A 27,399-nucleotide genomic window follows, 5' to 3' on the forward strand; every position below is an offset into this window, starting at 1 on the left:
AGGGGTTTGAAGCCTTGTTAAAAAATACTTTTCTGCAAGTTTGCAAGAGCAAGCACGAAGTTCAGCAGAAACCTTTGTGTGATTGGATAAAATGGGTTGGATTGCAGGAATCATGATTTTCATAAGCACAGACATGCTAATGTTGCATTTGAATCTACCTTTCTTACTACCGGAAATCATAAAACTGAAGAGAAGGATGCATGAAAAGTATGTATGTAGGATGTGTTTTTGACAGCAAAAAAAGAGGTTAATTTTATTCTAAAGTTCAATGTCTGGTTGGTACTGAATTAGAAAGGGGGAAGTATAGGGAAAAAATCTGAATGTATGTAAAAAAGTTGTAAAAGCTTTAATAAAAAGCCATTTTATCTCACTCAAAAAAAAAAAAAAAAAAAGAATCTACCTTTCTTTGTAAGGGACTTTTTGACAAGGGAAATTGTTTAACTGAAGCACTGAAATATACTCTCATTAAGACATACCTTAGAATTAACTGTATCAGAAAGTGATTAACGGTAATTTTTTTTTAAAAAAGAGCATGTTAAATCATACCTTCAATAAATAAGATTTGAAAACATATTTGTAATTGTTTTTTCTTCCTTTTAAATTATATTAATTATTTAACATGTCTTTGAATATATGTTTCTAATGTATACATTACGTAGAAGTACATGATACCACTTATAAGCTAAATATCCATATATTAGGAGTATATACTCAAACATCTTACTAATAGTGGTATGTGATTTTTAAAGTTTTGGGGGTGCCTGGGTGGCTCAGTCGGTTAAGCGTCTGACTTTGGGTCAGGTCATGATCTCACTGTTTGTGGGTTCGAGCCCCCCGCGTCGGGCTCTATGCTGACAGCTCAGAGTCTGAAGCCTGCTTTGAATTCTGTCTCCTTGCTTTCTGCCCCTCCCCTGCTTACATCCTGTCTCTGTCTCTGTCTCTGTCTCTGTCTCTCTCCCTCTCTCTCTCTCTCTCAAAAATAAATAAACATTAAAAAAAACTTTTTTTAAAGTTTGGAGACCACTGCTCCGGGGGTTTCTGTCTACTTCAGGGCAGGACCTACGAGTAATTTCCTCTAGCCTGGCATAGCTTAGAATTCCTAGAGAGTAGGGGTGGGAGAGGACACAGGGCATAGAAAAGAATGACAGCCAGGCCCAGAGGTGCCTCTCAGGGCCATTCTGGTTCTTCCAGGCCTGTTCTACGAAAGTCAGCTTGCAGAGGCCCACACTCTGCAATGAGCTGTCTTGGAGGCAATATCTACTCAGGTACCCCCTGAATAACTGTGAACCTGTTTCCTCAGCGTGGTACTCAGAACCAGCTGAATTTCCTGGGGCAAGACTTGGGAAGCTCTTCTACCATGGCTTCCACTCTGGGCCTCTGCCAAGTCAACATTTATGATGGGAAAAACAGCCATTGAGAACAACAGGCATCTTGCAAATAGACAGAGACAAGAATAGCCCCGGCTGGGTCACTGTATCCTGTGGGGCCCAGCCCAGCCTGGCATAACCAGGCACAGCCTGGCACTCCCTTGAGGGAGGGTGGTACCAAAGGTGGGGAGACTGAAAGGAAGTTAAGGAAGCAATTAGAATGAAGCAAACAGAGTTTCAGCCCAGGAGATCCCAAACAGACTGTCAGACACATTTGTTTGCTGTCATTACTGCTAGGCAACAAGACAGCTCTTTTCCATGTTGTATATCAACCAAGGCTGGTGTTCAGGACTCCAGGAAAGGTTTTCTGTTGTTGTTGTTGTTGGTGGTGGTGGTGGTGGTGGTGTGTGTGTGTTTAAATTACACAACGCTTTTCTTCTGTCCTTTAAAGGAAAGTAATAGTTCTAGGCCCACCCCTTCCAGCCAGCTCAAAGGAACGGAAAGCGCTTTGAGTTTCCTGTTTAGTATCCATAACCACTGATTTCTGGCCCCTTTGAAAGTCTGGAAGGCAGCAATTCCTTCCAAAAGTAGGAGGACCATTGAAAATGAATACTTTTGGAGGGGGAGCAGGAATGGCAAAAGAGCAAACATGTGTGTTCCTTCCCCTTGGTACAGACGCAAGTCCTCATGCTTGAGCAGACTCAAGCATGAAGCCCTCCTAGCATGAAGCAGAGCCTCTCCAACATAGGCCCTCTTCTCTCACTGGGAAGGCCAACCGTTTTCAACTGAGCATGTGTTGTCTCAGGAGATGAAGGACACAGATGTCCACCCAACTGCAATATCTGGGAGTGAGGAGCAAATGTGCATTCGTAAGAGGATCTAGTCCTGGCATCAGAAAATCAGGATCAGGGGCGCCTGGGTGGCACAGTCGGTTAAGCGTCCGACTTCAGCCAGGTCACGATCTCACGGTCCGTGAGTTCGAGCCCCGCGTCAGGCTCTGGGCTGATGGCTCGGAGCCTGGAGCCTGTTTCCGATTCTGTGTCTCCCTCTCTCTCTGCCCCTCCCCCGTTCATGCTCTGTCTCTCTCTGTCCCAAAAATAAAAATAAAATAAAATAAAAAAAAAAAAAAAAGAAAATCAGGATCAAATCTTGGTTTTACAACTACAACTTATTAGCTACTTGACCTTGGGAGAATTACTCAGCCTCTCTCAACTTCCACATCTTTTACATCAGTGGATGGAAACAATGCCTATTTCATAAGGGTTCTGAGGATAATAAGTAAAACAAGGTAAATGAAGTCCAGAGTAAAAGGAAGTTCAGTTCTCTATCTTTCCTCTTTGGCCTGTTCAGAAGCCTAGAAAAGAGAGATGAAAAGGCCGATTCTAATCTACTTGGGTTTAGAAAATCCTTTTCTTTGGTAATTATGATCTCCCCCTTTCTCTATTATGACAAAAGGCAAATGTTCCACTCTTTGCAACTCAATGTCTCCATAAAAATGGAGGGATAAGACTGAAGCTCCCCATGATCCTTTCCAGTCATGTTCTGTGAATTCTTTAAAGCACTTAGCGCTTGCTTCTCCATCCTACCATCCACAGGCAGTGCGAATTACATGGGCTTCAAAGAAGTAGAGTGCTAGAGTTTGAACCCTGGCTTTGCCATGTACCAGCTACAGCCACTAACTTGAGCAAGCCAATTGACTACTCTGAGACCGGATTTCCTAATCTGTAAAATGGGCACAATAAAATCGTATTCACACTTACACCAGCTTTCTATGAGAAATAAATGATACTGTGTATGAAAAATTCTCCATAAACTTCAAGGCTTTATATATATTTTGTTGTTGCTGTTACAATTTCTTTTTATTATATAGCTATAAAAGAACTTATTAGTACAAACATAAAGTTGAGTTCATTTTAACTGAAATATAATTCACATTACCATAAAAGTCATCCTTTTTATATGATTCAGTGGCTCTTGATATATTCATAAGGTTGTGCAATCGTCACCACTATCTAATTCCAGAACATTTCCACACTCCAAAAAGAAATCTCATATTGTACCAGTCAACTTCCATGTCCCCTGCCCCAACCCTGACAACCACAAATCTACCCTCTGTCTCCACGTATTTGCTGAAGGCACTATATACCACACTATATACCATCTCAGCAAGAAGGTAGCAGAAGTATTAGGTAGAGATACAAAGGAGGGTTAGCAAACCCCCTGCCCTTGGGGTGTTGGTTAAACATCCCACCTCAGCAGGTCTGACACTCTGCTGGGGAAGGCCAGGTCAGTCTTTTCTCCTCTCTCATTCTTTTTCCATCCATCGTCAAGCCCAGTGGAGCTTACCATTTAGGGTCAGGGTAAGCCATAGGCTCCATTCCAAAGAGCTGAAACCCATGGCGAATAATACTGGGTCCTGTTTGGATTTCACTCTTGAGGAAGCACATGGAGAAAGCACATAATAAAGAATAATGAAAATGATGAAAACTTCCAGAATTAGAACCCAAGTGCAACTTAAAGAGATTAGGAGAGTTTAGCTAAGAGGGAAGAAGATTAAAGGGGATTTCTTCCATTTTCTCTGAAAGAAACAGACAAGGAAATGGACGCAGATGGAAATAAGAGAGACTTGGGTTAATTATAAGGGAAGAATTTCCTGACTCTGTATGATTTCAACACTAGGACACAGGTCACTAGGAAAGATGAGGAAAGAACAAAGCCATTTATATGTGTTTATCGTTTACCAAAAGCTTTCACATATCTGTCTAGAAACATTGACATGCGGTAGAAAGTCATGTGCGCTGACTAGGGGCAGAAGCATGGCCTCCTACAGGCCTCCTCCCCTGGCTCTGAGTTTTGTAGGTCTCCGTTCACTCTCACATTCCCTAAACAGATGGAGGGAGGGGTTGGGAAAGGACTGGCTCTAAAGAAGGAAATATCTGCTGTGTGGAGTCATAAAATTCCAAGTGCATGGGAGCATACATGATGCAAATGATGCAAGCAACAAATGGCAGACACAAAAGGTGCTGAGCGGTCTGGGCTCCACGTTTTATTGCTTAACAGGGGATATTCTGGGATCTAAGTCATTTAACGATCAGACCATTTACATTCACCTTCCTCTTGGCCTATATGAAACAGACTGCTTTTAGGGATGGACCTAGAATAGAGAAATGGAATGGAAACAGAATGGCATAAAGAGCCTGCAAAGTCAGCTCCCTCATGGTGTCATGTCTGCCTGATGTTCAGTGGAAAGGATGCAGGCTTGGGAGCAAGCTGTGTAACCTTGAGCAAGTCATTCTGAGCCTCAGGGCCCCATCTACAAAAGGGAGAAACACAACGCCCTATTCCAAAAGGATGTTGTATTAAATGAATGCCTGTACGTAAAGCACAGTGCCTAGCTCGTGAAACAGCATTTAATAAATGTTTGTTTCCTTTCACACCACCACGGGCCTTCTGGATGTAAAACGGGATTTGCTGGACCAGTCTGGAAGAGCTGGGCTGTCTCACCAGTGCTTCCCCAGACTCTCTACCAAACCCCCTACAGCCACAGACCCCCACAGCTCCTCTCCCACACCTCTCCAAGTTGTTCTAAGGGCCTCAGATGTGGTTTGGGGTCGTGGGGCTGTTCTTTGTTGAACCAAGAGCAGATAAGACTCCCTAGTTTGTGGCAAAGGGTTAGGACAGTAGATGCCAATATAAACATGCAGCCAGTGGGAAAACAGATGCCGCCAGCTCTCAACATCCTGCATTGGCTCCTTGCTCTCCATAGAGAAGTCACAGAAAACATGCGTTCTTCAGAAAGACAAAGAGCAGGGGATTCCCATAATCAGACAAACTCCATTCTCTACAGAAGAAAGCTGGACATGTCACCCTCACTAGGTCTGTTTGGGAAGACTGGCCTCTGAGTTAAGAGAGTAGAGGTAGTGGAATCAGAATGTAATAGCAGGCAGTCATTAGTACTGGGGACTCTGCAGTTCACTTCAAATATAAAACTAAAACTTTTAAGGGGGCTGAAATAATGGAACTTAAATTTCTCTCAAAACCATCAGGTCTCTGAAAATAATTCACTATGAGCTGCTAAAATTGAGAAGATAATGCAAGTTGGGGGTGCCTGGGTGGCTCAGTCAGTTGAGCATCCGACTTTGGCTCAGGTCATGATCTCGTGGTTTGTCAGTTTGAGCCCCATGTTGGGCTGTGTGCTGACAGCTCGGAGCCTGAAGCCTGCTTCGGATTCTGTGTGTCTCTCTCTGCCCCTTCCCTGCTCATGCTCTGTCTCCATCTCTCAAAAATAAATAAACATTAAAAAAGAAGATGATGATGATAATGCAAGTTAATATACCTAGGAAGGACAAATACCAATTTTTGGATTTATGTTTCAATCTACACTTCTGTTTCCAAAGCCAACTAGACACCAGAAAATGAAATGTCCTCACACTACAAAAGATATCTGATGTCAGTGGGTAAAACCTCAGACTCTCAAGGTAAGTCTTCCCCTGCAACCAATCCAGGCAAAAAGACCAGAAAAGGCTTCAGAAACTGAAGCCACACACTATGGTGGGGGTGCTCTAAAAACCTTTTCTAACAAGCAATCACTGTAGTGAAATTGGAGAGTTTATAGAAGAAATTAAGCAGGCTCATGCAATTGGAAATTGTGAAATAATAACAGTACAGTTGTATACAGTGCTTACTATGTATATAGTGCTTACCATATGCCAGGCAAGATTCAAATTGTTTTACATAAACCAAGTAACTTAATCTGCTACTGATCTGATGAAGTAGGTACAATCGTTGTCCCCATTTTACAGATGAGAAAATTAAGTCCATGGTCAAACAACAAATAGATGACAGAGACCAGGGAGTCTGGTTCCAAAGTCTAAGGGAGAATGAAGATGGGATAACAAGGGTATTGTCCAGGTGACTCACTAAAAGAAAGGGGCCTAACAGAATTAGACTAATACTGACATCAGAATGCACAAAGCACTTTCACACACATTAACTAATTGAATCTGTAAAATAGCAGAGGAAACTGAAACCCAGGGCTGTTCAAGTGACTTTCCCAGTTTCACATAGCTTGTAAGTCAAGGTCAGAACATAAATCTACAGCTTTTGATTCCAAGTCCCAAGATTTTTCTAGAGTGTGTTCACCTGGAAAATCTGTCTCTTTGATGAAGAAGGATGGATCAAGTTGTCAAAATTGATGAAAATCTCTTAGGCTATTCAACTTCCTCTGCTCTGATTCCATATTTACTTAGCAACTGCCTAAATCTAATTCTCTCGCTCAAGTGGGTTTACCTTCAAGGAAGATAACACATAGTCTGAGCTTTCAGGATTATCTGTCCCACTGTAAATTAACAAATCAGAATTCTGGTCTACCAATTAGCTTCCTGTGAGTTGTGCTAGATGAACTGCTTCACTACAACTTGGCCATTCTTCAGTACATAGGTAAAATTAAATGTGTAAACCTACAATGCTTAAGGCTGACTGAAGACCACCAAAGGAATGTTCTTTGCAACCCAACATGAAAACAGCCTTCCGCACTCACTACTGAGTGAATGATTCTCATTTCATAAGCTGTGAGAACAAATAATTAAAAGCAAAGAGGCCCATTAAAATCCTTTCTTTGGCACCTGGACTTCACAACAAGGAAAGAGCAGAGAACCCAGAAAAATGCTTGGGGAGTTAGCTAAAAAAAGAAAGAGAAAGAAAGACTTAACTAACAGCATTCTATAGGAATCTCCTGCAGTGGATTGCAGTTTTGGTATAGCAAAAGATCTCAAAACAAAACAAAATATATACATGACCGTATCCAGTTTTAATTTCATAGACCATTGGGATATGAAGGATCTCCAAAGGTCAGCCACTCATCTGATGCATGGCTGTCACCCACGTTTCTTTTTTTTTTTTTTTTTTTTTTTAATTTTTTTTTTCAACGTTTATTTATTTTTGGGACAGAGAGAGACAGAGCATGAACAGGGGAGGGGCAGAGAGAGAGGGAGACACAGAATCGGAAACAGGCTCCAGGCTCTGAGCTGTCAGCACAGAGCCCGACGCGGGGCTCGAACTCACGGACCGCGAGATCGTGACCTGGCTGAAGTCGGACGCTTAACCGACTGCGCCACCCAGGCGCCCCTGTCACCCACGTTTCTATCAAACCTCGTCCAGGGATAGGGAACTCTTTACCTCCCCAGGAAGCCCATTCTACTGCCAGTCACTCTGCCTGTCCCTAATTCCTCGTATGAGTTGAACTCTTATCTCCTGAGAGTTCCCAGAATGCTCCATCTTTATATCTTCTGATGCCAAATAACACTTGGAGTGATATCTTTAAAGCTATAATCTTGCTTGCATCAAGGTTTCTTTGTATGGGCTGAACTTCTCCCAGCTTAATAGCCTGGTATAATGGAAGAATTATATAGTTGTATGAACTAGATTCAATTCCCAGTTCTGGCACTTTCTTTACCATGTGCTCTTGGATATGTTCACCTCTCTGGTCTCAAGTTCCTCATCTGCCAAATGGCAGAACAATACCCACCTCACAGACAGTGAAAAGCCTGGCACAGAACAGGCTTTCTATAAATGGCAGTACCCTTCCTTCTACCAGTTCCTTCAAATTTCTGTATGTGGTATGGTTTTAACCCTCACCAAGTTTTCCACTATCTTCTAAACCTCATTTTTCATTCCATCCTAGTTGTTCTCTAAATACCTTCAACACTTTGCTCTCCTGGAAATGCTAACCATAGCGCAAGGCTTTAAACAATTGGACTTCAGGTTGCATACACTATAAAGTAGACTGACTAACATGTTCTTCCCACTGTGGCAGGAACTCTGTCCAATGTCAGGCTTTCCTCCAGTGAGCACAGTAGCATGCATCTACATTTAATCCCTATGTACACACACACACACACACACACACACACACACACGGACTAGGTTTAGGAGTAGAGTTATAAGAAATAGTTACAAAGGAAGAGACAATCATGGTGGGCTTGAAGAAATCACAGCCAAAGGGCTCTTACGAAAGAGACAAGAGCATATAAATAAGGATAGGGTGCTGGCCAAAGTGTTAATGCCAGGCACTGGTGATTCTAGGTATTCCTTCTAGAAACAGAACACGACACTGGGTCACAACAACCATCCTACACACTCATGCCCCTGTCAGGCAAGGCTAGATCATCTGCCTCCAACTGCATGATGTCCTTGGGCAGATCCCTGATCCTCTGAACTGGGAGTTGCATCATCTGTGAAATGAGGGGGTTGAGTAAGGTCTCTTTCAAGGGTGAACATTGTGTGAATCCACTTTCTCAAGAGAGTAAACGCCTCACACATTAAATGAGCATTTCTGACTCAGAGTTAGACCTCTTCTCTCATGTTTTTAAACTTCCTGTTTATCTGCATAAAAAGTCTTTTCTGTTCATCAGCTGGCCTATCTTATCTGACAATTCCTATTTTAGGACTCTCATCCTCAAGACATAGAAACTTAAAACCTTTTCACATACTCTGGTGCTCAACCTTCTTCCCTGGCCAAAACCAAAGCCCCAGACACATTGTGAGATATCAGGCATTGGAAAATCATCTCCTGGGCAAAACAGTTTTGTGTCGCATGAATGTAGTCTATGATTTAAAAACTGGGGGGAAATCTAGGGGCACCTGGCTAGCTCAGTCAGTTAAGCATCTGACTTTGGCTCAGGTCATGATCTCACAGTCTGTGAGTTCGAGCCCTGCTCTGGGCTCTGTGCTGACAGCTTGGAGCTTGGAGACTGCTTCAAATTCTGCATCTCTCTCTCTCTCTCTGCCTCTTCCCTGCTCGTGCTGTGTCTCTCTCTCTCAAAAATAAATAAAAACATTAAAAAATAAAATAAAATAAAAACTGGGGGGAAATCTAAATGTCCAATAGTAAGGGTATGGCTTAGAATCTTGTGACATGATCCTAATGAGGAATACTGTGCCTCCATAATTATAAATCAACAAATATTTAATGAGCAGCTGTGCCCCAGACCTGGCTGGGCACAAAGAAGAATGTAGCAAGCTAGCTCTGCCCTGAAGGTGCTTATAATCTAGCTAACTAGAAAACAGGACTAAAATACACAAAATATGTATAAAACAATGTGTATCCTTGTGACACATTATGGACATTAAAGGAGTTTTTGAGAACATGAATAGAACTGAAGAAGATGAGATCATTTGGGGGGGGGGAGATTTAGCAGGGGCATTCCTTGGAGAGGAAGTAAGATTTGAAGAAACATGAGCACTTAGCACAGCCTCAGCACAACCCATGCACATATATCCCCATCCCCTTCCTAGGAGAGGGTAATAACTCCTTGAGAAGCCAGCAGAGGTCCCTAGATGTTTGCAATCATATCTTGTGTCTTCCATAGTTTGATACCACCTAAGGGCATTGTCTAAGTGTTTTATAAGTGAGGAAAGATAGCTGAGTGGGATAGAACCACTCCTGAAAGCCAGATCTCAAGAAGTCCCTGCCTCTCTTTTGGGCATCTACTTTGTTTTGAAGTGAGTGTAAGCATTGTCTATTGTGTACACATCTAACATAGGACATTCTTACCACTCCCCTTTCCACTAATTTTTTCTTATTGATGGGGGTGGAGAGGGTGTGGGATCCTTAACAGCATTGGGCAGCAAATTTGAAAGCAGAACTTGTTAGTTTTTAAACAAGGACCAGCCAGTTGGACCACAGAGTGGGTGTTTCCATGCAAATTCCAGCACTTTCAAGTTGCTCCATGAACTGAGCCCAGCCAGGACAGCAAACCTTGTTGGGGTTTTTTTTGGTTTTTTTTTTTTTTTTTTGCAGCCAGCTCTTTGCTTAGGTCTAGAGAGGGACTCATTTAGCATCATGGAAACACAGAGCAGATTTCAGAAAGGAAAGGTCAGCTAGCTGCAAGCCCTAGCATTTGCTATCAGCCATCTGCCAGGCAGGAAGTGCTACTCAGATCTATTTTTAATCATCTTCCCTAGGCGAGGGCTCCTGGGAGAATGCAGAGGCCAGGCTTATTCCAAGACAAACATTTAATTGCTACCTTTCTGTACACATTCTTAAATAGTCTCTGGATACTCAAGACCAACTTATACATAGATGCCCAGTTCTTGGGTTCTGTCATGCTGGCACCTACCTACAGGGTTGTATTTGGAGGCCCTAGTTGAGGACCTCTTCTTGAGGAAATTTCCTGACTGATAGATCAACTCCACATAACATAACAATCCCTATAACCAGGTTCCAGGGATTTGCTCTGGTTGCAAGTGACAGAGAAGAGAGAAGTTGTGGAAGTCCAGGAGCACATGTTCACTCCCGGCAGCGGTGAGACTGGCAATGCTAACTGTGCAAACTTCCTGCTCATTTTTATTTTAAGTGCATCTATCTCTTCAAAAAGGTAAATTAAAACCAGTTCGTCTGGCAGTAACTCATCTGTTACTCAAGATATGGGTTGGCTAAAGAAAGAGGAAAGGTTTCATCTCAATTCCCAGGGACCCAGGCTGTGCTGTGGCTGGTCGTCCAGGCACAGGAACATTTTGTCCGCTGGCTTCATCCCCCTCCTGACTAGGAGCAGTACTCACGTCTCAGTTCCACCCAGCCCAAGGAATGAAACATCTCTGCAAGGTCTGGACAGGGAGTCTGCAGGCCATGGCCATAGCAGACTATGCAGAAACGGAGCCTGGCTCAGAAGCTCCTGCATTCTTCCAGCCCACACACTTAATACAGAGTTTCCTTGTCTCTTGACACTTAAAAACTTTCAGCCTCCAATTTCCACCCTTAGGTAAAGCCTAAGCATATGTACAGTTGTACCAATAAAAGATGAAAGCTAGGCAGCTAGCCACCACCCAGGGCCTGCCCCATCAAACACAATAGCAGGGAGCTGCAGCACCCATGCTTTGTGCAGAATGACAAAAGGACAAAGGGGTCTGCTCCAGGTGTTACCCACCTCTCCTCCCTCCCCCTTGCCTCCTCTTAGGAGCTTATCTGTCAGTGAGCAGCCAATGGGAAAGCTAAGCCGAAAGGGCACCTTGGCTGTGGGATCTTTGCCTGGCGATGTGAAATAAGAGACTGAGTATTTGGGGCAACTTAACACCAGCAGGAGCCCAGCCAGAGGGTCAGGGAGGAAGAGACTGAATAGGCAGACATGTGCTTCACAGGAGATCTAACTCCCAGAGGTGGGGGGTGGGGGGTGGAATCCCTCCCCTCAGTGCTATGGAACTCTGCCCTGGTGAGCTGGGGCACACATGTCCCTGAAAAGAAAAAAGCCACTGCACAGGGTCACTCTCCCTGACCCAGTTGGACCACAAATTAATTAGGGCTTCTGAGCCGTGCTGACTCTTGAGTTCTTCTTTTTGGTTTCAGGAGCAAAAGGAGCTAATTAGTAAACAGCTTAAGAAATAATAACTTCTTCCCCTGCTGAGAATCACCTGTGCTCTTCCTTCATCCCTTCCCCTGCTTGCCATGGCTCTATGGGTCAAAAAACTCTATTTTAAAAAATCCAGAGGGGCACCTGGGTGGCTCAGTCAGTTAAGCAGCCGACTTTGGCTCAGGTCATGATCTCATGGTTCATGAGTTTGAGTCCTACATCGGGCTCTGTGCTGACAGCTCAGAACCTCGAGCCTGCTTCAGATTCTGTGTCTCTCCCACATCTCTCTCTCTCTCTCTCTCTCTCTCTCTCTCTCTCTCTCTCTGCCCCTCCCCCACTTGTGTGTGCGCTCGTGCTCTCTCTCTCTCTCTCAAAAATAAATAAACATTAAAAAAAGGAAAAAAAAAACAACAGAGACCATAGGGTATTATGTTCCATAGGGTGTCATGTTTGGTTCAAGTTCAAGACCCCAGGAATTGGGGTTTACCTGGAGATTTCTGAGCCAGGCAGACAGCCTGGGAAGCACCAAGAGAGTAGGCTGGGCTGGGTTTCTCTGCTAATTTAGAGCAAGAAACAGTGTGGTGGAGCACTGAAGGGTATGAACTGGGAGTCATGCCTGAATTCCAATTTTGGTTCCACCCTTTCCTAACTGGGTCCCCTTGATCAATTCAATTTGTCTAAGCCTCACTTTCTTCATCCCAAAATGGTAACAATGGTAGTACATCTCTCTCTGGGTCAGTATGAGAGAAAAGATGTGAGACAAAAGATGTAAATACTAGCACTGCACTGGTATTTAGTTAACACTCAGTAAAATGATAACTACTGTCATCATTATTAGAGGAAGATCTCCAAAGAGTTCTCTTCTTTTTCAAACAAATGTTAGTCAAAACCACCAATTGTGCCTTCAGGGAGTGGAAAGTGCTAGAAGGTAGACAGTGAACACTAGGGCCAGAATGCCCTGGCTACCTTCAAAGCAAGGAGAAGGCTGGGACTAGGGTGAGGCAAGCCAGGAAGCCAGCACCTAGCATCTTTAAGGAGGCCCTTGCTCTGAGGTGCTGCCTTTGTACAGCCCCAAGAGTGAATGCTTTTCAAGTCCTGTATCCTAGGTGACTTGTTTCCTTCCCTTAGGCAGGGCCTTCATTCCCAGTCACATTCAGACCTACAGAATAGGAATTTCTGGAAGTAGGTCCTGAAGATCAGTCTTTTTATCCGAGGTTATTCTGATGTGCTGTCAGATTTGGGGATCTCTGCTCAGAATCCCCATTTTCTAAGGCCAGTTTCAACTACATTCAGGCATATGCTAAAACACTGGAAAGTACAGAAGCCATCTATTTCTCCCCTTCACTTTGCCCTGTCCCAAACCCCATGACTACACCAAAAGCCACGTGAATTCTGAAACTCAGTTCTCACTTTAACATAATAGAAAAACTCATAAATGTGGGGGTGCAATTGCCACCTGATAATGACTCAGTGAGCTTCAAGAAGCCATACAAGAAAGTCGAGCTAAAGGGAGTACCTGGCCCAGCAAACCAGGGAACTCTGAAAGGCCCTCTTCTCAGAGTTATGAAGGTTTGGTGTCCGCCAATGATTTATCTGGCTTCTGATTAACTGAAGGCATCACAAGGAGGAAATGAGCCTGGCTGTGAATTACAGCACTGGCTTAATTATCAGGGTTTACTAACTTTATACAATCTCAACATTCCTGTTCACACAGAGCTCATGGATATACAGTTTATAGAAGCTGGAGGAGTTGACTTTATGAACTAGGCTATATTATAATATTCTAGTCCAATCTCAATCAAATGCTATCATTTCCTTGCTTTAAAAGCGCTTTCAATGGCTCCCTACACATACAAAGCTGAATCTAAATTCCTTAGCTGGGCCTTCTGAGCCTTGTGCAATCCACACCTCCTGACCTCCTGCTTCCCTCTCTCACCCTCTCCATCTCTTCCTGTGATTCCTTAGGCTTGATCTCCTCTAGAGGATTTCTCTGCCTCTGCTCAGAATGGACCTGCCCCCTCCACCGACTTTTCGTGTTCACTTAGAAAAAACTCATCCTGCTCTTTGCCCCTAGAGCATCCTGAATAACCAATCCCCAAAGCCTGTATTTCACTACATCTTATAATAATTTACCTGTTGGTCTTCCCCACTAGATCACGAGCTACTTAAGGGCAAACATTTTCATGTGTCCATTGCAGTTTTCCCAGTGCCTCATATTCAATATGTGCTGAGTGGTCAGAGAGGTTATGCGACTTACTCAATGCCACACTGAAGAGTTAGTGGTAGAGCCAGGCCTAGAACAGAGGTGGCTTGACCCTTCATTCAGGACTTGAAAGTGACGCCACTGACTCTGTCTGCAGGGCCCCACATTGTGTTCCCATTACAGTGATGACATTGTGTGAAAATATGTGCTCTGTCTGGCTTGGTCAGCTTGTAACCTTTGGTGGGAACCTGCGGGTGCTAGATGGCTGGGTTGAAGTTTGGCCTATGCAGTTGACACCACAGTGTCAAACGGAACTACTCAATGAACACAGTGTGTAACCCCCTCACTACCTATAGCAAATGTAACCACTGTGTTGGCTTTAGATTCCTCCTGAAATCACATAAACATATTTCTCCAACATGCATTTCACAACTGGTTCCCATCTTGTAGCCTAGGAATCAGCAAATGTGCAAGGGCCAAACTGAGCTTCTTACCTGTTTCAGAAGTATTTAACTGGAACACGGCTATGCTCATTTGTTTATGTATTCTCTATGGCTGCAGAGTTGGATGGTTGAGACCATATGGCCAGCAGCACCTAAAAATTTACTATCTGGCCTTTGCAGAAAATTTTGCCAACCATTTAGCTGCAGGAAGAGGGAATGAAGACTCCAAAGAGGCCCCTCCCTTCTACCAAGAGACTGGTTGCCCCCACCCTGGAAGGTAGTGAACCAAGTGGCTTTTGCATGATGTCATTTCTTTTTTTAGCACTGGTTACAGGCCTGGGATTCAGGAGATTTTGCCTGACAGAGACACAGAGGGGCCTGAAACACCTAGCACATGGCCTAACATATAATGGTGCTTAGGAAATGTTTTTTAAATAAATAAACAAAGGCATGGGAGGTCAGCCTGTCTGTGTCCATCCTCCCCCCTGTCAGTTTCAAGGTGACCAGTCATACAGGTGCCTGGCAGCAGCCTGGTGACCTAGATTTGTCAGCCCTTATCTTATCGGCTTTCCTTCCCTGTGTGTTTACCCAGTACCTGCCCCCACAGTGCCCAGGGCAGATTGGCCTGTTGTTTTTACACAGAAGGAGACAGACAGGGAGGACCTTTCCTCCCCCACAGATACACTTTGCTTTTTCTCTCTCCTGCTGAAGCCAGGATCAAGAAATATGGGGACTTGGAACTTAAGGAGCTCCAATAAGTCTGGTTTCTCCAACTTCCTCTCTCTGTTGGTTTCCTGGGTGAATGTGTCTGGGCGAGGGGGAGGTGGGAAGAGGGGTCTTTAAAGGGCTCCTCAGAGCCCTACCTGTCATTTAGAACATTCTGCATCAAGAGGGGAGGGACTGAGGGTAAAATTGTGCAGCTTTCAGAAGTAAACAAAGCAACCAGCACCCAATGGTTAGAGGCCTGTTCCTGAGAACAGACATTCCTCCAAAGCCACATCAGAGAACAGTGGGTCTAATTCTCCGGCCACCTCGAGCTGCAAGAGCCTAGCTGGCAGTTTTACCAGTCTGGGAGAGCCTAGGCTGACATTGCAGCAGAGGACAGGGACGGTGAAGAAAAAAGTTCGGCACAGTTGGGCATCTCATGGAAATTAGGCAAATTGGATGGAAAGCAATATGGAAATGTTGGTTTCTTGGCTGCCCCAGACAGCCCTGGGTACCAGGTACAGATGGGGATCCCTTCTACTGCCACCAGCTGCTTCTGCAGATAATGGGCTTTCCAGTGACCAAAGGGTCCTGGGCACAAGGTGGCTGAGGGCAAAGCATACATCTGTTTGCCACTATATTCCCAATACCTAACATGTGAGAGGAGTTGCTAAATGTGGAACAAATGGTAGGGTTCAGTGCAGGAGGTTTCATTCTGGGATCTTTTGTTTGGGCAAGGAAAAACTTTTCTGTCCCCTCCAGTATCTGTTGGAGAGTTAAAGCAAATGCTGTTGTTGGGACCAGCCCTAACAGGGAGGAAAAGGAGTTTCCTGGGCCCCCAAAGTTAGATCATTTTCCTTCTGACAATATAAGTTGTCCCTTCAAAGGCCCAAAGGTGTTGGAGGCAGAAGGGAGGGGAGAGCCAGCGCCACCTGCTCAGCCTCTCTCATCACTGGTCTGGGAGGGGAGGGAGTTCATGGACTGATTAGATGTTGTTTTTAGCAGCAGCTGGTGGAGCCATCTCCTCCTCTCTTCCTCTCCTCCCCCCTCCTTCCCTGAGTCACACTCCAGCCACTAGCAATAAGCAAGGGAGGGGAGGGGAGGGGAGGGAAGCGGAGAGCTAAAGCTCCCCGGGTTAGGCAGCCCTGACCTCAGAGACAATGCTCTGGGTCACCAGGTCAAACCCGCCCTTCAGGAGCTGGCTGAGTGCTTTGCAAACAAAGGTATCAGAGATTCTTTTGGGGTTTGTTTTTTTAAAGATAATGAAAATAGCTTCTTTCAAAAGAACCTCTCCACATCCCCCCCTTCCCCCCCATGAAGCATCCAGGGTGAACCAGACTGACTAGCAATTCTCAGCTATGGCTCCAACACCCAGGTTGCCTGGGTTGCTGTTGTCACAGTAGTCTAAGGTCTCTGTAACTGGTTGACGTGTGGGTCAGAGGAAAACTCGCCATCTGACAGCTTAGATGGGAAGGGGGCAGGGGCAGATTTTTCCATTTAAATTTTGGAGAGGCTTGACAGCTGTTTGCAGGTAAGCCCAACCCCACCTGTCCAAGAGCAGAGGCTGCCACTGTTATTTAATCACCTCCAGAAACCTGCTAGTCCCTTTGGAATTATAAGGAGCAAGAGATTCAATGTTTATAGAGGTCTCAGAAGACCACTGGTAATTGTATAGCTAAAGGGGTAATAGCTGAGACTCAGACAAAAGGAAGGAACTGTTTACCAGGACTATTAGGGGTGCCAGGATCTGGGCATGTTTGCTACTTTGGTTTTGCTTAATGAGTATTCATAGATAGCAAGTATCAGCCTTTATGGAGCATTTACTATTATGTCAGGCACTCTGAGAAGTACCTTATATTGATCACCTCACTTCATTTCCACAAAAACCTTACAGGTATCTAATATTAATAGTAATCCCATTTTCCCAATGAGGATATTAAGACACAGAGAGGTTATTCAACTTGCATAACCACTAAGTGAAGAAAGAAGTCAGGGTTTGAACCCAGGTAGTCTGGCTCAGAGATTGCATTGTTAACCACTAAGTTATGTTGCCTTGCATTATCTTCTGATAATGATGTACTAGAATCAGAAAAAGGGAGAGATGGAACACTTCAATGACAGTCTAATCTAATGCCTCATTTGGATGGATGAAGAAAAAGGAAAGCTACAGAGCACAGTCTTGCCCAAGATCATACACCTTGATGCTTCTGTTTTAGCCATCAGCCCTCTCCCCTAGACCTGCCTCCAGCATCTACAAGCACGAGTTATATGTAAGGCAGTAGGTGGTATGGCAGAGAGGAGGTGGCAAAGTACAAAGTCAAGAGGCACTCAGTTTCTCTGGTCTTTGGTTTCCTAACCTGTAAAATGAGGAGCTGAAGGGGAACATCTAGGTTCAAAGGCCCCTCTAGCTCTAATGTTCTGAGAGTCTATGACTCCAGGTCATTTAGAATCTTATTAGGAAGCAAGACAATTATATGTAAAAAGTGCCCATAACCACAATAACACAGACCATATTATTACAAGACAGTCATTATTAACTACCAAATGAACAACCAGACAGTGAACTTCTATAGGCGTTCAGTGGGGGGAGGGACTCCTACAGTCCAGCAAGACAACCTAGAAAATACTTAAACCAGTCTTCAGAAATGGGTAGAGAGTGAATAGAGAGAAAGGAAGAAGGACTTTTCAGACAAGGCAAATGATAGGAGGGAATACAGGGTAGGATTTACCACCAATATTAATGAGAGACCAGAAGACAGTTGATGCCAAAAGGAGCCACTTAGGTCATGACTGTCAAGCTATGGTAAAGAAGGCATAGACCTATCTAGACCTGTATCCCACACAGCTTCTTGGTAACCTACGACCTTAGAAAAGTCGCTTAATTCCCACCTTGAGGGGAGGTGGTAAAGTAAGTGATGGAGTAATAAGGAAAATGTCTAAAGGGCCCCCTAGCACACAGTAGATGTTCAATAAATAGTAGTAAAGCAACAATGTAGATTTTTCATCCTCTTTTTTTTTTAGGTTACCAACACAACCTCATCTGTAACACTCTTTTGCCCCCACAGTGAGGCTTACACTCCCAAGTACCTCAAAGATAACACTCTAAGTACAGGAATCATGTTGGCTTCATCTCTCTATCCCTAGCACCCAGCCCAGAGCCTGGCAAGTTGTTTGAAATACAAAAAATATTATTGAACTGAACAATCAGCATATGACGGTGGATTCTGGTCAGGCCCCAAAAAACAAAACAGCCAAACCAGCATTGGTGCAGCTTTACTATTCCAGAGACAGAGGGAGTGCCAATGCTCAAATAAAAACACAGGGCAGGGGTCCTGTACCTACTTCTTGTTTCTCAGGAAAGACACCCTGTTGAAAAGAGTTTCTTTGGATCTTAAGTACACAAGCTTGCAATCATCAGCCTCCTTATTGAATGCCAAAACACTAATGTACAAACCAATCTTATGATTGGAACCTTACAGTCATTTGCAAACCACAGAGTTAATTTTCAGGGTACGCCTCATAGCTCAAGTCAACATTTCCTTTTGGTATTTAAAGCAACCACATAGAAAGGATCACATTTGAGCAGATTCATGCTCCAGCTGCCTGCAGTCTGTAGCAAAAAAAAAAAAAAAAATCCACAGATGATTCACCAGACTTGGTCGCTAGCAGCTCCTCTACAATAAATTGGTGAGCAATTCTACTCGTGCCTAGATCATTAATTTTCACAGGGAGCAGGTATGACTATGGGACAGGTCTGTCTCCCATACTCCCAGAGTATGACCTCCTAAACTCAATTCCTCTTGTTCATGACTACAAGTGATAGAATATTTTAAACCTTAGAATGCTTATATTTCTTTCCCAAGCAATGCTCAACAAAACTTCACTGAATAACTTCCATGTGCCCCAAACACCTGTAGATCACTGCAATGCATACACACTGGTTCCTCCATCTCTGGTCTCTTCTTTAGTAGTTCACCTACCACACTGTGACAACATTTGCCATCTCAAAGCAAAGCTCTTTCTGGCTGTGTCATTACTTGCTCAAAGGTTTCAGTGGCACCCAACTGCCAGCAGTATAAAGCCAGGACTTCTATTCTCCCAACAGTCTGGCTTCAACTCCTTCGACCTGTTTTCACACATCTCCTCAACATCTAACCTATAGGAATGGCTGCTCCCTCATGCTTCCTGCCTGCACTTCTTTGTTCACGCTGCTCTTTTTACTGGTCCCTCCCCATCCATTTCCGCATGTCCAGGTTCTTGCTTCAAGGCACACCTCAATGTCACTTCTTCTACCAAGTCTTCCCTGAACTTCAATTCCTAGACAGATGGATTTTAATGGTGTCTTTTTTGGGTTTTTTTGATCAACAACTTTTGAGAGCCTGCAGAAAGCTACGGAACCCTCTCTTGAAAAACAGATATGCACATAGAATTGAACATACAGTTTCAGAGATTCCCTGAAGCCAGTCCATGAGCTCCAAATTAAGACCCTCTTATGTCTGTCTCTATTTTGGAATAATAATTGTCATTTGTTCATATATTCACTGAAAATCTACCAGTCTTTGGGAGCTGTGAAGAGTGCTGGAGAAACAAAGATGGTATCACAATTATCTCCTCAAGCATTTCACAAGCTAATGGAGATATGTGCTGTTACACTGTGATAAGTGCCCTAAGATAAACATAAGGTGAAATACAAATTTCAAGAAGGGATGACTTATGAACCTATTATCTCCCAGCTAGAGTCCAAGTTCCTTGAGGATAAAATCCTTGAGGGTAATATTATAATATCTACTAGAGTGCTACACAGGGTACATATTTAGTACATGTGCAATTACAGAACAGTGCCCATGAGACAAAACTGCATGTACAGGCACAGCCCCCACTGCCCTCCACCCCCACCTCCCAGTGGCCTCTGAGATCCAGTGAAGGTGGTTCTATGTTCGAACAATCATGCTATACAATTTAACCTAGCAATAATTTATGACTTATCCTACGCTGAAGTGATTCATTCTCTGTCCCAATGGAGAAAAGATACCATAATATACTACCCCTTACATGCTTCAAATGGTTTCTTTTCACCAAGGAACACTGTAATCTAACCATATCCCTTTGTTTGGAGGTTTTCTGTATAAGATCTGTCACCCCTTCCCAAGTGATCAACAGACAGCCCTTTTGCACTCCTCCAGAACTATCACTTCATCAGAAGATTAGGGCTTTCAAAGGTCAGATAGTTGGGAAAAAGAAGTCAGTGATTTAAGGTTTTACAAAAGCTAAATTGATTGAATGTGTTTTTAAACGGGGCTTATTGGTTTATGTTGGAACTCTTCCATAATTTATCACTTCTGCCTTTGCTGTACCTCAGAAATGCTGTTTAGGAAACCAACAAACACTGCAAAAGAAGCAAAGGTACCCACTATGGTATGGGTCCTACCAACATGGTTGTTACTGACATCTTTTTTCTTAAAGCCCATCAGCAACTCTGGTACAATCATAGGTCACGTTATTTCAGAAACAAAAATTTCACTTTTTATGCTATAGACATCTATAGGTTTACATATAATCTAGTTTTCCCCTCCTGCTAGAATAGAAATACTAATTTTACTGCATTACAGTTTTTTTTTTAATTTTTTTCAACGTTTATTTATTTTTGGGACAGAGAGAGACAGAGCATGAACGGGGGAGGGGCAGAGAGAGAGAGGGAGACACAGAATCGGAAACAGGCTCCAGGCTCTGAGCCATCAGCCCAGAGCCTGACGCGGGGCTCGAACTCACGGACCGTGAGATCGTGACCTGGCTGAAGTCGGACGCTTAACCGGCTGCGCCACCCAGGCACCCCTACAGTTTTTTTAAGAATCGTTGTCACATATCCATTGGACACCAAAAACCTTTCAATTAATAAAATTGGAATTCAACATATATTTTGCTAGTTAGGAAAGCTCAGAATTATCTTCAAGAGCCACATCGTATCATATATATTCTTTATGAATTATACTGCTTGCTGTGACACAGCTGTCATTAACACTACTAAATACAATCCAAAGCTCACTATAACATTTTCTTTTTTTTTTTTTTTATTTTTTTTTAACGTTTATTTATTTTTGAGACAGGGAGAGACAGCATGAATGGGGGAGGATCAGAGAGAGAGGGAGACATAGAATCTGAAACAGGCTCCAGGCTCTGAGCTGTCAGCACAGAGCCTGACGCGGGGTTTGAACTCATGGACCGCGAGATCATGACCTGAGCCGAAGTCAGATGCTTAACCGACTGAGCCACCCAGGTGCCCCTCACTATAACATTTTCAAGACACTTGGAGAAAAAGAAATGAGTGGATTTTTAGAAATTCTGTTCTTATATTTATTTTTAACATCGAACTTTCCAGGATATTTATTATATATTAAAGACAAGCTGGTGGGTGGTGTAAATGAAGAGAAACACATCCCTGACGAGTAGAATGGAAAGGATAGAACAGATCTCTGGACTTCCACATCAGCACCCCTCTATGTCCACTACCTATAAGCCACTGTGTTATGGGTACTAGTCTTTTTGAGAATCACTGGTGTTGAACACTAGTGCTCAGAAGCAGAGGTTCAGAAGCCACGGCGGGCAAAGGGGGCCTCTCAGTAGCCACTAGACCAATACATGGCCTCAGAACACTCTCCTCCCCACCACTTTTCTCAAAGCAATGCTGTACCTTACATCTAAGCAGGCAAGGAAAACCAAAATGCTACTGCTGTAAGGCAAATGGAACCCTACAGGGAACAAAAAGAACTGGCCTCCTAAAACCTCCCAGCCTCACAAGGAGGCCCAGTGCTTGAAAAAAGCCAGAGCTCTTCACACAGAGCACAGCTGAGGGAGCACGAAATACAGATGTGTGGTTCTGAGGCTGTGGAACCTCAGGCCAGTCACTAAGTTGCCCACAGCCTGTTTCCTCATGAAGAGAGGCTGGGCTAGATGATCTGCAATTCTAGGAGTTCTGTATTTGCCACCAGAAGATAATCTGACCTGAAGATTGGACATAGCAATAAACAGCTTTCTACCTTCCCCCTGCACTGGACACCCACTCTGCAGCCTCCTACAACAGCTTCCCTCCAAGGACCAGAGCAAACTGGGTCTTGGAATGAAGCCATCATCCCCAAAGTGAGTTTGTGAGAGGTTAATCCAACTCACCATTCCCAAATATCCTGCTCCACAATGCCATCAAACAGTGATAGGTCGGCAGGAGAGAAACAAAGGAAGGATCTCAGACAGAAAATTTTCATGAAAAAAATTTGTGAAGATCCAGGCTTCCATAATAGCTAGTTTCCACTGCAATGAGCATTCGATTGTTCCCGCTTGGGGCAACTAGCTGTTCCAACTGAAACTATTATTATTTGATAACCACAGTATATTTTTATAATGGGGCTTGCACCGTGAAGTGAGAAAAAACAATGTGAGCAATTCCTCATGCCAACTTAAAATACCTCTGCATGCAAACACTCCAGCATTTAGACCACAACACCCCCTAAGAAAATGTAGGATGTCTCAGCACATTCCCTAGATAGTTCTGTCATCAATTCAAAGAGCACCCCCACCCCCATCCTACAGAGCAATGCTGTTACCTTTGTGCAGACACACACAAACTTTACTGTCGTCCTCTTCTATGGCCTTTTCCTCTTAAATCAAACTCCTGGGCTCCAGGTTCTAAAGTGAAACTACCTTAGCTAGACTAAATTTGCTTAGTATCAGGCAAGAACAATCCCCTCTGTCACCCCCAATCCCGCTTTGGACCAAGAGAAGCAAAGGGACTACACTATGTATTTGCATAGGAGCTTTGTGATTTGCCAACCACCCCCACACCCATGATCTCATCCAGCCTCGTAACAACCCAATGAGGTAAACCTCCTCACCGAACCTTCAAATATGGTTATATCTACTTTCCAGGACTGTCATGGAGATGGCACATAGTAAGCACACAGGAAGTGCTAGCTACTGGGCATTACACACAGCAAATATTACTTCATTCCTTTTATTAGTGAGAAACTGAGGGGCGCCTGGGTGGCTCAGTCGGTTAAGCATCTGACTTCGGCTCAGGTCGTGATCTCACGGTTCGTGGGTTAGAGCCCTGCGTCGGGCTCTGTGCTGACAGCTCGGAGCCTGGAGCCTGCTTCGGATTCTGTGTCTCCCTCTTTCTCTGCCCCTCCCCTGTTCATGCTGTCTCTGTCCCTCAAAAATAAATAGATGTAAAAAAAAAAAATTATTAGTGAGAAACTGAGACTCAGAGGTTGGACAGTTGATTCCAGGCAATGAGGCCTCTAGGGATTTACAGCAAGCCAGGACGGTGGAAAGCCTGGTGCAGGATTCTTTCCACCACCTCAGTATAGACCCTAATTGTTCAAAACTTTGCAACTACACATTTCCACGGGAGCCCAAAGTCCTGACTCTGTTCCCAGTTCTCTACCAGCCACATACTCCGAGCTTTAGTTCTCTGGACCTTTGTGTTCACTTCTCCATAAGGAAGTCAGACTCACTTTTTTTTTTTTTTTTAAACCAAACAACGGAATGTCAGGCTTCCAGATGAAAGGCTCTATTACAAGTACAAAGTATCATTTAATTACACTGCTGCTCCAGTTATCTGCTTCCCAGCTCCTAACTCCCACTGGGCAGATTCTGAAACCGCATAGGAGATTATGTCAAGAGGGGAGAACAGGAGAAACATTCTCTCCCTGAACTTTCTTAAATGGAAGAGAGAAACAAAATGAAAAGAAAGGCCCATTTTCCAAGGAGGGGGCTGGGGCAGTGATCTTTCCGTTAAGTGGACCTGCATAAGAATCTATAGATTATTTAATGCTGGGGGTGGCTGCGGAATGAAATAAAGGAATCTTTGTGCCGTGCCAGCCACAGTTCCCTCACCCTCTCCCCACAGCCAGGCATTTAACCCAACTTTTTAAATCATCAAGCTCTAATGCACCCCATCTGTGCACCGGTTGTGGCCAGTGAAACTGAAGCCTGTGCTGACTTTGGCCTGGACTTGTGAATGAGCCTTTCTGCCCCAGAAGGGGCAGGAAGGAGGACATGAGGCCAACAAAGACATTTTTTGCTCATCACTGGTCTTCTCCTAAGGCTCAGGCTCCACCCATCTGTTTATCTGTTCATTTACTGAGCTCTTGCCATGGGTCAGGTTCTAACCCAGAGACACCAAACTAGTAGATATGGTCCCAGATGAAGGAGAATGTATAAAAGTTCCTGGGAGAGAGGAAAGAGGTGAGGAAGAAGGGATGCTGTTGGCTGAGGCACAGAGGACTGAAATACCCCCATCTGCATATTCAGGGATGTTGCTTAGTTCCAAGTGGTTGGAAAATAAAGCAACGAACTGGCAAGAAATCAAACTCAAAAGGCCAGATTGTCCAAGGCCCTGAATACCAGGCTCCAAACTTCAGTGTGGAAGGCCACTACCATCTCCACACTGTTCCTTTCTGTACATCTCACAAGACCCAGCTCAAATACCACCCCTTCCAGAAATCCTTCTTGAACACACTCAAAGTAATTGCTCTCTCTCCTTTAAGCCTCCAATTTGCATTCTTGGACAGCCTGTATGAGTCTCAACTTCTCCATCCATAAAATGATTACTATAGCCTACCTTAAAGTCTTCTTATGAGGGTTAAGTGAGGTAACATTTACAAAGTGTCAAGTAGCAGTTTTTAATACATAGAAGGTGCTAAAATACATTTTATTGTTACCTCAATTTCTTATGATACATAGCACTTTCTCGTGGTATTAAAAGGATGTCTTGACTTCCATTTTTCCCTGGAGATTTCCAGAAATAGGACAGCTCACATTTTCCCTCCAAGCTTGTAGGCCCCCTTCCAAAGCAAAGAGGACTGATCCTCTCTTTCCTCACTGACACAGCCTCCCCACATCCAAAATTCCAGACTTGAGGGATTCCCAAAAGATTCAAGCTGAATCTGAGACAAGATGAGTCTATTGACAGAGAAGGGAGCTACAGGCTGGCTGGAACATAAATGGCATAAAGGAAAGTAATTAGCAGAAACCTAGAGAAGTAAAAGCGGGCCAGAGGTCAAGACTCTGAGGGCTCCAGGATTCAAACTCTGTAGTAACCCTAGATCTTGGAATAGGCCTAGAAGGAGGACTTCCATTCTTAGTCCTGATTTGAGAAGCCCCACAACCACACATGGTTGTTCTAGAACAACAGTCTAGGGACTGTTCTAGAACTACTGACCCTCATCTCCCAGCCTTCTCTCTGGCTGGGCTATCGAGCCAGAGCCAGGGAAAAGTGATGCCACCTTTTCTAGAAGTTCTTGTAAACAGATCAAGAGCACTTTTTTTTTTTTAATTTAGTCTGGGTATGATTACAGGTTGGCTTGTTTTTTTATTTAATGGCATGAAGTCCAGGTTCTGAGGAAGGATGGTTTTTAGAGGGAAAAGGTCCCCATGATCTTTATCCTTTTTGTGCAGCCTAGTAAAACCCATTTCTCCTCTCATGGGAATTTAGGGCCAGGAGGGAGGTAGCTACCACCCTGAGAATGCTGCCTGAAGGAGCCAGTTCCTGGATAGAACAACTGGGATGTTTATTGATTTATTAATAATCTCCCTGCCCCAACTTTAGGAAGCAGTTGCTAATGCTTTTCCAGGAAAATAGGGTTCCATTATTTCTTCTAATTTTGATCAAGTGTCACACCATATTATCTCATGTAGAAGCCCTAAAGACCCCCACAGGACAGGGTCAGCTCTTTACCAAGCCACTTTTGGTCCTCCCCAAAGGACACCCATTTTAGTAACTCAGTCATCTTGTAACCTTCCCAGGGGGCTTAGCAGGCAATATCCTTTCTCATGTCAGCTAAGAAGTGCCTCCTCTAAGATATCCTGCCCCTACCACCTTTCTTAGAGCTCACTTTCCAGGCATGCAGCCCTCTACATGGCATTCACCTGCCAACCTGAGTTAAGCCAGCCTAGCGAAAGGCTCCAATCACTCTTCAGCCCCTCTCCCCTCTGGCCTGTGAGCCACCAGCTCCCCCAGCCACCAACAGGGATGACATTTAATTTCCAAAATTACATACTAAACTAGTACACTCTCCCTCCAACTCAAGAGTTATTTCTCAGTTGAGTGAGACAGCCAGGAAGGGAACCTGTAAAAAAACACAAAACAAAACAAAACAAAACAAAACAAAACAAAACAAAACAAAACAAAAAACCCACAAATATCCCGGGCTCTTTGGGAGAGTTTATAAACCTGTGCAACCTCATGAGCCAGAAATGCCCCCCACACCCAGGGTGGGCAAGCAAGGCCTGCAGGGAACATGTACCTTGGAAATGAGTTCATCATGATTGGCCAAGTGGGCTCTGCAGTGAATGCAGCTGTAGGTCCGGTGGCAGGAAGGCAAATATGCCTGGAAAGTCTTGGATCTTGTCATCTTCACCATTGGTGCCGTAGAGCGTGGAGTGAACTCTGGAGTGGCCCACGAGGCACTCCCACAGGATGGGTCGCACGGGAAACACCGGAAGACACAGGTAAAGGCCGTGGTTTGGCAGGGGGTGGGTGTGGGGCACGCTCCACACACTGGTGATGTCTTCAGAGGAAGGACCCTCAAGCAGAGGTCTAGGGCTGGTTCTCAGCAGCCTGCAGTGCCAAGATAAGGGGAATATCATTAACTGATGGAACAGGGCTTCCTTCAAAGCAAGTAGAGTCCAACTGCCACCCAAGAGAGAGGGCAACATTTATAGGAAAAAATGACCCCTTCTCTGTCTCTTGTCATCATTGCCAAGATACCCAATGAATGAGAAAGAAACTACTGGAGATCCCAGTGTTGCTGCTTTTCTAGAGTTGGAGGTTCAGTATCAACTCAGGGTACTCAACGGCCACCCCACCTACCCTCCACCAACATTCAGAAATGGGCATGATCACCATTCTTAGGGGACCCTGTAAGAGGCCAGGCTTAAGGATGCGCCACCTGTAGCCCCAGGGAGAAGACTCCTAAAGGCCTCCTCTTCTGAGCCAACCAAGATATATGGCTAAAGGAAAAGGCAAAGTTCAGCCTCTACAAAGTCACTACATCAACAGTCACAGATATATGTCTCATCCATTTCCAGATACCTGGAGTCTTCCAACACTTGAAACCACTACCAGCAGAAACCACCATGCTCCATCCCACCCTTTGCTTTATGGATCAAGCATGGGATACAAAGGATCAAGTTCCCAACCAGCAGGGTCCCTTATGGTTAGCAAGCTCTTTTGCCATACCTTGCCCAGAAATAGATGTTTAGTACTTTTTTTGTTTGTTTGTTTGAAAAGCAAGCAAGGAAATGAATGAAACAAATGGCACAATCAGACCCCTGCATCTAAA

General features: G+C 44.2%; 1 protein-coding gene across 3 annotated transcripts in view; it reads right to left on the bottom strand.

The window, feature by feature from the left end:
• YPEL2 (yippee like 2) overlaps window positions 1-27,399 on the bottom strand; it is a 105,897-nt gene that overhangs the window by 57,378 nt on the left and 21,120 nt on the right. For 2 of the 3 annotated variants that reach the window (XM_030296870.1, XM_030296871.1), the window contains exon 1: window positions 26,362-26,577. In XM_030296870.1, coding sequence (XP_030152730.1) covers window positions 26,362-26,478 — 117 coding nt within the window. In that variant the 5' untranslated portion in view covers window positions 26,479-26,577. Of the gene's footprint in view, window positions 1-26,361; window positions 26,676-27,399 lie in introns of those variants that run through there. The other variant, XM_030296872.2, reaches the window with a different exon arrangement.

Source organism: Lynx canadensis, chromosome E1 (genome assembly GCF_007474595.2).
Source record: "Lynx canadensis isolate LIC74 chromosome E1, mLynCan4.pri.v2, whole genome shotgun sequence".
Classification (NCBI taxonomy): Eukaryota; Metazoa; Chordata; class Mammalia; order Carnivora; family Felidae; genus Lynx; species Lynx canadensis.